The sequence below is a fragment of the Oncorhynchus keta genome, chromosome 20 (genome assembly GCF_023373465.1).
Source record: "Oncorhynchus keta strain PuntledgeMale-10-30-2019 chromosome 20, Oket_V2, whole genome shotgun sequence".
NCBI lineage: Eukaryota > Metazoa > Chordata > Actinopteri > Salmoniformes > Salmonidae > Oncorhynchus > Oncorhynchus keta.
In genome coordinates, this window is record NC_068440.1 from 20,888,491 (window position 1) to 20,899,065 (window position 10,575).

General features: G+C 46.0%; 1 protein-coding gene across 1 annotated transcript in view; it reads left to right on the top strand.

Annotated features, from left to right (window-relative positions):
- The window catches only part of LOC127909819 (terminal nucleotidyltransferase 4A-like), a 51,868-nt gene that overhangs the window by 22,352 nt on the left and 18,941 nt on the right, over positions 1 to 10,575 (top strand). Inside the window, exons 6-12 of the mRNA XM_052471855.1 lie at positions 546 to 674; positions 864 to 1,077; positions 1,252 to 1,378; positions 1,572 to 1,675; positions 1,870 to 2,033; positions 2,162 to 2,308; positions 2,790 to 2,843. Of these exons, the coding sequence (XP_052327815.1) occupies positions 546 to 674; positions 864 to 1,077; positions 1,252 to 1,378; positions 1,572 to 1,675; positions 1,870 to 2,033; positions 2,162 to 2,308; positions 2,790 to 2,843 (939 nt within the window). The remainder of the gene's footprint in view (positions 1 to 545; positions 675 to 863; positions 1,078 to 1,251; positions 1,379 to 1,571; positions 1,676 to 1,869; positions 2,034 to 2,161; positions 2,309 to 2,789; positions 2,844 to 10,575) is intronic.

Sequence of the window (10,575 nt, forward strand, 5' to 3'; positions counted from 1 at the left end):
AGAGAATGTACACCTGCACATTGGTTCAGAGTGGTGTCGTCTGCTGTAATGTCGGGTTTTCCCGCTCAAATGAACCGTGCTTTTACTTCTCTAGCCAATCTTATTAGTTCTGCAGTAGTGCCTATGCCCTAGGGGTTAGGTGGAGATTTGGTGATAGGCCCACAATATGCTGTCAGTAAAGGAATTTCTCTGACTTGTCCTTTATTCAATGACATAACCCAACATGCTTGTTCTGTAAGTCACCAGAACCATAATGCGTGAGTCTTTGTCCCATTGACAACCGCAGCCTCAAAATCAGCATATGATTTAAAAATGAGACTCTGTAAAAAGGAGGCGAATTGTATTTCAAGTAGTGATCCTCATACGAAGTTACATATTTCCATTAAATAAAGACTTTTTCATCGTCTAATTTGAAATAATTCCCACTTTTAATAGGTGCTCTGCTCCTCAATGACTGTGTAAATTGAGCAGGGATTCGATTCTCTCCTTAGTGTTTTTAATCTCTCTCGCCCTCCTTCCCACCTTTCTCTCTCGGGCCCCTACAGAGGTATCCCGTGCTGCCTTACCTGATCTTTGTGCTGAAGCAATTTCTGCTCCAGAGAGATCTCAACGAGGTGTTCACTGGAGGAATCAGCTCCTACAGCCTCATCCTGATGGTCATTAGCTTCCTCCAGGTACACACACACACACACACACACACACACACACACACACACACACACACACACACACACACACACACACACACACACACACACTTTGTGTAATCTAGTATGACAGTGTACAGTTATGGCACTTGTAATGTTGTCATAACATGTCTACCTATTCTCTCACTCTATCTCTCTATCTATCCATCTATCCAGCTCCACCCAAGAATTGACGCCAGTAGCCCCAACATCAACCTTGGCATCCTGCTGATTGAGTTCTTTGAGCTCTACGGCCGCCATTTTAATTACCTGAAGACGGGCATCCGTGTCAAGAACGGAGGGGCCTACATGGCCAAGGAGGACATGACGAAGGTTATGACCAACGGCTACAGACCCTCCATGCTCTGTATAGAGGACCCACTGATGCCAGGTGTGCGTGTGCGCATGATGGTGTGCAGGACTGAGTGTTTGTGTGACTATGTGTATGTGTGTGCACCTGACTGGACAGTGTTTGAGCGAATGTATGTGTTTTCCATTGGTAATGGTGTTGGCCTTAGTTTGTATGGGCCGATTTAGGTGTTGTAACCGTGTGTGTGTGTTCCAGGTAACGACGTTGGCAGGAGTTCGTACGGAGCCATGCAAGTCAAGCAGGTGTTTGACTACGCTTACATCGTCCTTGGTCACGCCGTGTCACCACTAGCACGCTCCTACCCCAACAAGGACATCGACAGGTTGGTTCCCCCCTCTTTCAGAATGTCTTCTGTGTCCAGCCGGGCCTAGAAATGTTTCTACATGAATAAGTACAGAAGTTATCAAAGTAAAGATTGTCAAATAAATATGGTGGTTGTGTTGGAAAGTGTAACTAATCCACTGCTGTGCAACATTTGAAATCCTGCCCTTTCCTGTTTCTCACGATCCCTGCAGCACTTTGGGGAGGATAATCAAGGTGACCCAGGAAGTGATTGACTACAGGGAGTGGATCATGACGAAGTGGGGAGGAAGGCACCTCGCCCGCATGGAGAGCCATGGTAAGAGAAGTGTGTTTGTGTGTACAAAATAACCTGTGTGTGTAACCTCTGCGTAAAATAAGTCTTGACTGTCTTTTATGGCAGGTTTTGTGTGTGTATATTGATCTGTGTGTGCAAGGGTAACCTTTTGTTGCCTCGTATGGCAGTTTGGGAAGTGTTTGTTGCTGTGTATAATAACCTGTTTCTCTCGTTAGGTTCTGTCCTGGAGCAGGACCCAGCACGGTGTGTGTTGGGTGTAGGTGTGGAGGAACAGAGGGACTCAGTCTCCCCTCACAGTGCAGACTCCCCCATGTCCCTGTCCAGTCCTCACCAACACTCCTCAGCCTCCTCGGTCTCCTCTCTGTCCGGGTCAGACAATGTAAGGGCACAGACACATACAATAAACACACACACTGCGGTCTTTATGATGAACTATATAAATGCATTTGTGTTAATGATTTGACAGCTGATCATGTTTTAAGCCCTCTCCTCTGCTGTGTGTTCCAGGACTCTGATTCGACGCCATGCCCTGGCCGCCCTCCGGCGCTGCCCCCCTACACCCTCCAGTCTCTGGGTATGACTCTACCCCTGGGCCTGGCACTGGGCAAGACTGGCATCAACCAGCAGCACCTCATCATGTCCCCTGGCTCACAGGTACAGAACCTAGCAGCTACTGAGCTTTGTGTTGTTAGAGATGGGAGAGTTTAGCGTGATGGATCAACATGTTCTGTGAGAGGGACATTAAAGGTAGACTCAGCGACGCATTAAGTATAAACGATATCTGGACCGTTTCCGCAACAACTAAGAGCGTTGAAGCACGAGGCTAAACTTCTCTGCTGTTTTGGTCCCATAGATACCACGTTGTAGCACATCCACAGGTATCCACAAAGTCTTGCATCTGCTTGTGCCAGCATCATACCGCAGAGTCTACCTTTTACCGTTATAAAAAGAAAACAGCATTCCTGAATTCCTGAATATATATATTATTATTTTATTTTTTTCTATGAAATGGTCTCCATGCCTTGTGTTTTTAGTACTTACAACCCAGTAACAGGGATTGTGAAATGGTGATCTAAAGCTGTTTGTGATTGGACGTGTGATGGCTCAAAATGTCTCTCCCGCCCCTTCCTTCCAGGCGTGTATGTCTTTGCCCAGTGGCCTGACGATGCACTCCTTACCTGTCAGACAGGTGGGTATAGACATGACCCCCTACCCACCACCCTGCCCACCATAACCCTCATGCCCCCTCCAACCCCCAGCCTCTGTCCAGCCCCCACCCCACCAGCCACACACACCAGGTAGGCGCCGGCCACAATTACGGCTACACACACTAGACTGGGACAACCTCTTTGTCTTTCTCTCTCCTTGAAGACTCTCCTCACCTCTCACTTTCTTATTTCTGCTCTCTTTTGCTTTCCAACGCATCTTTCTTTTCTCCCTCGTTCTCTCCTCCCCCTGTTTCTCTCTGTTCTCTCCTCCCCCTGTTTCTCTCTGTTCTCTCCTCCCCCTGTTTCTCTCTGTTCTCTCCTCCCCCTGTTTCTCTCTGTTCTCTCCTCCCCCTGTTTCTCTCTGTTCTCTCCTCCCCCTGTTTCTCTCTGTTCTCTCCTCCCCCTGTTTCTCTCTGTTCTCTCCTCCCCCTGTTTCTCTCTGTTCTCTCCTCCCCCTGTTTCTCTCTGTTCTCTCCCCCCCTGTTTCTCTCTGTTCTCTCCTCCCCCTGTTTCTCTCTGTTCTCTCCTCCCCCTGTTTCTCTCTGTTCTCTCCTCCCCCTGTTTCTCTGTTCTCTCCTCCCCCGGTTTCTCCCTCGTTCTCTCCTCCCCCTGTTTCTCTCTGTTCTCTCCTCCCCCTGTTTCTCTCTGTTCTCTCCTCCCCCTGTTTCTCCCTCGTTCTCTACTCCCCCTGTTTCTCTCTGTTCTCTACTCCCCCTGTTTCTCTCTGTTTTCTCCTCCCCTGTTTCTCTCTGTTCTCTACTCCCCCTGTTTCTCTCTGTTCTCTCCTCCCCCTGTTTCTCTCTGTTCTCTACTCCCCCTGTTTCTCTCTGTTCTCTCCTCCCCCTGTTTCTCTCTGTTCTCTACTCCCCCTGTTTCTCTCTGTTCTCTACTCCCCCTGTTTCTCCCTGTTCTCTCCTCCCCCTGTTTCTCTCTGTTCTCTACTCCCCCTGTTTCTCCCTCGTTCTCTACTCCCCCTGTTTCTCTCTGTTCTCTACTCCCCCTGTTTCTCTCTGTTCTCTACTCCCCTGTTTCTCTCTGTTCTCTACTCCCCTGTTTCTCTCTGTTCTCTACTCCCCCCTGTTTCTCTCTGTTCTCTCCTCCCCCTGTTTCTCCTTGTTCTCTCCTCCCCTGTTTCTCTCTGTTCTCTACTCCCCCTGTTTCTCCCTCGTTCTCTACTCCCCCTGTTTCTCTCTGTTCTCTACTCCCCCTGTTTCTCCTGTTCTCTCCTCCCCCTGTTTCTCTCTGTTCTCTCCTCCCCCTGTTTCTCCCTCTTGTTCTCTCCTCCCCTGTTTCTCTCTGTTCTCTCCTCCCCTGTTTCTCTCTGTTCTCTCCTCCCCTGTTTCTCTCTGTTCTCTACTCCCCCTGTTTCTCTCTGTTCTCTACTCCCCCTGTTTCTCCCTCGTTCTCTACTCCCCCTGTTTCTCTCTGTTCTCTACTCCCCCTGTTTCTCCCTCGTTCTCTCCTCCCCCTGTTTCTCTCTGTTCTCTCCTCCCCCTGTTTCTCTCTGTTCTCTCCTCCCCCTGTTTCTCCCTTGTTCTCTCCTCCCCCTGTTTCTCTCTGTTCTCTCCTCCCCCTGTTTCTCTCTGTTCTCTCCTCCCCCTGTTTCTCCCTCGTTCTCTCCTCCCCCTGTTTCTCTCTGTTCTCTACTCCCCCTGTTTCTCCCTTGTTCTCTCCTCCCCCTGTTTCTCTCTGTTCTCTCCTCCCCCTGTTTCTCTCTGTTCTCTCCTCCCCCTGTTTCTCTCTGTTCTCTCCTCCCCCTGTTTCTCTCTGTTCTCTCTCCCCCTGTTTCTCTCTGTTCTCTACCCCCCTGTTTCTCTCTGTTCTCTCCTCCCCCTGTTTCTCTCTGTTCTCTCCTCCCCCTGTTTCTCTCTGTTCTCTCCCCCCCCTGTTTCTCCCTCGTTCTCTCCTCCCCCCCTGTTTCTCTCTGTTCTCTCCCCCCCCTGTTTCTCTCTGTTCTCTCCTCCCCCTGTTTCTCTCTGTTCTCTCCTCCCCCTGTTTCTCTCTGTTCTCTCCTCCCCCTGTTTCTCTCTGTTCTCTCCTCCCCCTGTTTCTCTCTGTTCTCTCCTCCCCCTGTTTCTCCCTCGTTCTCTCCTCCCCTGTTTCTCTCTGTTCTCTCCTCCCCTGTTTCTCTCTGTTCTCTCCTCCCCTGTTTCTCCTTGTTCTCTCCTCCCCTGTTTCTCTCTGTTCTCTCCTCCCCTGTTTCTCTCTGTTCTCTCCTCCCCTGTTTCTCCCTCGTTCTCTACTCCCCTGTTTCTCTCTGTTCTCTACTCCCCTGTTTCTCTCTGTTTTCTACTCCCCTGTTTCTCTCTGTTCTCTACTCCCCTGTTTCTCTCTGTTCTCTACTCCCCTGTTTCTCTCTGTTCTCTACTCCCCTGTTTCTCTCTGTTCCCTACTCCCCCTGTTTCTCTCTGTTCTCTACTCCCCCTGTTTCTCTCTGTTCTCTCCTCCCCCTGTTTCTCTCTGTTCTCTACTCCCCTGTTTCTCCTTGTTCTCTCCTCCCCTGTTTCTCTCTGTTCTCTACTCCCCCTGTTTCTCCCTCGTTCTCTACTCCCCCTGTTTCTCTCTGTTCTCTACTCCCCCTGTTTCTCCCTGTTCTCTACTCCCCCTGTTTCTCTCTGTTCTCTACTCCCCCTGTTTCTCCCTTGTTCTCTCCTCCCCCTGTTTCTCTCTGTTCTCTCCTCCCCCTGTTTCTCTCTGTTCTCTCCTCCCCCTGTTTCTCTCTGTTCTCTCCTCCCCCTGTTTCTCTCTGTTCTCTACTCCCCCTGTTTCTCTCTGTTCTCTACTCCCCCTGTTTCTCTCTGTTCTCTACTCCCCCTGTTTCTCTCTGTTTTCTACTCCCCCTGTTTCTCTCTGTTCTCTCCTCCCCCTGTTTCTCTCTGTTCTCTACTCCCCCTGTTTCTCTCTGTTCTCTACTCCCCCTGTTTCTCTCTGTTCCTACTCCCCCTGTTTCTCTCTGTTCTCTACTCCCCCTGTTTCTCTCTGTTCTCTACTCCCCCTGTTTCTCTCTGTTCTCTCCTCCCCCTGTTTCTCCCTTGTTCTCTCCTCCCCCTGTTTCTCTCTGTTCTCTCCTCCCCCTGTTTCTCCCTCGTTCTCTACTCCCCCTGTTTCTCTCTGTTCTCTACTCCCCCTGTTTCTCCTGTTCTCTCTCCCCTGTTTCTCTCTGTTCTCTACTCCCCCTGTTTCTCCTTGTTCTCTCCTCCCCTGTTTCTCTCTGTTCTCTCCTCCCCCCTGTTTCTCTCTGTTCTCTCCTCCCCCTGTTTCTCTCTGTTCTCTCCTCCCCCTGTTTCTCTCTGTTCTCTACTCCCCCTGTTTCTCTCTGTTCTCTACTCCCCCTGTTTCTCCCTCGTTCTCTACTCCCCCTGTTTCTCTCTGTTCTCTACTCCCCCTGTTTCTCCCTGTTCTCTACTCCCCCTGTTTCTCTCTGTTCTCTCTCTCCCCCTGTTTCTCCCTGTTCTCTCCTCCCCTGTTTCTCTCTGTTCTCTACTCCCCCCTGTTTCTCTCTGTTCTCTCTCCCCCTGTTTCTCCTTGTTCTCTCCTCCCCTGTTTCTCTCTGTTCTCTCCTCCCCTGTTTCTCTCTGTTCTCTCCTCCCCTGTTTCTCTCTGTTCTCTCCTCCCCTGTTTCTCTCTGTTCTCTACCCCCCTGTTTCTCTCTGTTCTCTCCTCCCCCTGTTTCTCTCTGTTCTCTCCTCCCCCTGTTTCTCTCTGTTCTCTCCTCCCCCTGTTTCTCTCTGTTCTCTCCTCCCCCTGTTTCTCTCTGTTCTCTCCTCCCCCTGTTTCTCTCTGTTCTCCCCCCCCCGTTTCTCCCTCGTTCTCTACTCCCCCTGTTTCTCTCTGTTCTCCCCTCCCCCCGTTTCTCCCTCGTTCTCTACTCCCCCTGTTTCTCTCTGTTCTCTCAATCGGTCCCTCTTGGTTTCATGATTACATTGTTGTATTGAATATCTGCAAGATGTAACTGAATATAGGATTCCTTTCGTAGAGCATTTTGCTTTTAGTGTGTGTGTGTGTGTGTGCTGCGCCCCTGTGTGCGTGTGTTGACTCAGGTTTCAAACACTCAATGCCCCTGTTTCTCCTTGTTCTCTCCCCCTCTAACTGTTCTTCTCCCCTGTTTCTCCTCTGTTTTCTACTCCCCTGTTTCTCTCTGTTCTCCTCCCCCTGTTTCTCTGTTCTCTACTCCCCTGTTTCTCTCTGTTCTCTCTGTTTCTCTCTGTTCCCTCCTCCCCTGTTTCTCTCTGTTTTCCTCCCCTGTTTCTCTCTGTTCTCTCCTCCCCCTGTTTCTCTCTCGTTCCCTACTCCCCCTGTTTCTCTCTGTTCTCTACACCCCCTGTTTCTCTCTGTTTTCTCTCCCCTGTTTCTCTCTGTTCTCTCCTCCCCCTGTTTCTCCCTGTTCCTTCTCCCCTGTTTCTCTCTGTTCTCTACTCCCCCTGTTCTCTGCAGACACTCCCCCCTGTTTCTCTCTGTTCTCTACTCCCCCTGTTTCTCTCTGTTCTCTACTCCCCTGTTTCTCCCTGTTCTCTTCTCCCCACTGTTTCTCTCTGTTCTCTCCTCCCCTGTTTCTCTTTTCTCCTCCCCCTGTTTCTCTCTGTTCTCTTCCCCTGTTTCTCCCTCGTTCTCTACTCCCCTGTTTCTCTCTGTTCTCTCACTCCCCCTCTTTGCAGTTGTTGTTTGAATACTGTTCACAACCCCCTGTGATGGTCTGTTCCTTTCTAAATTTTTGCTTTTAGTTGTCTGTCTGTTTTCTCTGTTCCCTGTTTCTCAATCTGTTTTCTTCTCCCCTGTTTCTCTCTGTTTAATCTACCTCTCTAATAATCAAGCTCCTCCCTCCTTTTATCTCTGTTCTCTCCTCCCCCTGTTTCTGTTTCTCTCTGTTCTCTACCCCTGTTTCTCTCTCTTCCTCCTCCCCCTGTTATCCCCTCTGTTCTCTCAACTCCCTCTTGGTTTTCTCTTACATCCCCCCTTGAATATCTCCCTGTGGTAATTGTAGTTCCTTTCTCTTAGTCCTCTCTTCCTCTGTTGACTCAGGTTTCAATCACTCAATGATGTCTAACTCCCCATCGCTTCTTCTCTCTCCTCTCTACCTCTCTCTCTCCCTCTCTTCTACCTCTCTACGTCTCTCTCCTCTACCCCTCTCTCTCTCTCTACCTCTCTCCTCTACCCCTCTCTCCCTCTACCCCTCTCTCTCTCTACCCCTCTTTTGCCTCTCTGCCCTCTCTTCTCTCTTCTTTACCTCCTCCCCTCTCTCTGAAAATCTCCTACCCAGTTCTCTCCCCTCTCTCCACCCCCTCTCTCTCCAAACTATCTCTCTCTACCCCTCTCTACCTCCTCTCTCTCTCTCTCTACCCCTCTCTCTCTCTTTACCTCTCTACCCCTGCGCTCTCCCCTCTTCCCTCTCTCTACCCCTCTCTCTCTCTGAAATCTCTCTCTACCCTGTCTCTCTCTCTCTCTTCTCTCTACCTCTCTCTCTCTACCTCTCTCTCTCTAACCTCTCTCTCTCTACCCTCTCTCTCTACCCTATAATCTATATCTCTACCCCTCTCTCTCTCTCTACTCTTCCCCTCTACCTATAATACCTCTCTCTCTACCCCTCTCTCTCTCTCTTTGCCTCTCAATCGGTCCCCTCTCTACCCCCTAATCTAGATCTACATCTTCTGTTGTAATAATAATATAATGTAACTATAATATCTGATTCCTTTACCCTAGATGCATTTTGCTTTAGTGTATGTACCCCTGCTCTACCTGTGTACCTGTGTTGACTCAGGTTTCAAACACTAATACTTGAATCTCTACCCCTCTTCTCTACCCCTCTCTCTCTGGCATATCTCTCTATAATATCTCTAACCCTTAATAGATAGCAACATCTAATGCCTATAATATAATATGCTGCCCCTGATCTAATATGTAATCAATATAATATAATATGCGCTGAAGGCAAAATGTATCAATATGTATAATATGGTCTCTCTGTATAATGTATCTTGTAATGTCTCTGTCTCTCTCTCTATCTGCTCGCTCTCTCTGTCTAATAATAATATGTAATGATAGTCGGCATATATCTGTCATGTATAATGTGTCTGTGTGTGTCATATCTAATCACCCCTGATAATCGGTATAATATATGTATGATATGTATATCAGTCTCATCTCTGTAATATGTATAATATAATAATAATAATAATAATAATGATGTGCATAATAATATGTGATATAATATAATATGTAGATTTATATGTGTAATAATATAATATGTGTGATATGTGTGATGTGTGATGTGTGATGTGTGATATAATAAATACTGTGATGTGTGATGTGTAATGTGTGATTTGTAATGTAATAGTGTAATTTGTGTGTGTAATGTGTGTGTAATATAATGTGTGTGTAATGTGTGTGTGTCTCTCTAATCCTCTTTCCTCTCTCTCTCCCTCTTTCCCTCTCGTCTCCCTATTTCTCTATCTCTGATAATCTCTGTGTGTCTCTCTCATGTGTGTGTGTATTATCTCTATAATCCCTCTCTAATAATCTCGTCTCATAATCCTCTCTCTAATCTCTCTAATAATGTCTCCCTCTTAATCCCTCTGTAATAATTGTGTGATGTCTCTCTCTCTGTAATAATAATAATAATGTGTGTAAAATATGTGTAATAATAATAATAATAATAATAATAATAATAATAATAATCTGTAATAATAATAATAATATGTCTCTAATATTCCTGATGTGTGTTTCTCATTCCTGTCACTGCTGTTGTGTACAGCTAGGTGATGATGTGATACTGTGTATATTCAAGATATCTATGTAAATTGTGATAATGTCTATGGTATGTGGATTGTATGGAAAGGTATGATTAAATATAATTGTATTGTTTATTTATTAATGTGTGTAATAACATTCTGTATACGTTTTTTTGTGATGTGTAATTCTATTAATGCGAGGTATATATATATATATGTATAATATATCTTTTCTTGATCCCATATTGTCTCTCTGTATCTAAAAGATAAAGAGGACTCCCCCTCATATGTGTGTGTCTCTAATGTGTCTGTCCTGTCTGTATGTCGCCTCTCTATGTAATAAGGCAATAATGTCTGATCTAAAATATCTATATGTAATGTGTCATGTATATGTGTGATGTGTACTGATTATGTGTGATATGGGACATGTGTATGACTGTAATAAGTATGTGTGATGTGTTGATGTAAAAATGTGTGATGTAAGATATGTATGATGTGTGATGTATGTGTAATATGTATGTATGTCTTCATATGTGTAATAATGTATATATATTTAATAATGTGTATCGTTTTATGCATTTAACACACCTGTAATAATTGTTTTAATTTATGTGATAATGTGTATTATTATGATTAATATGTGTAAGTGTGTGTGATGCATAGGTGTAAACATTAACTTTTTGTGTGATATATATATGTATGTGTCTCTGTGTCTTCCTGTGTGTATTTTGTAGGGCATCAATATATTGTCTTGTGTAGTGTATATTCTTATGTGTGACAAGTCTCTGTAATTCAACTGAAAATACTGGTCTTCTGTGTATGTTTTGATGATGATGCCATATGTATAATGTAACAACAATATACAAATAAAATAAGATAATATAATAATAAAAAATAATAATAATAGATATGTAATATGTATGGTAATAATAATAATATGTGTAATAATAATAATAGATGTGTAATATATGTAATAATAATAATAATA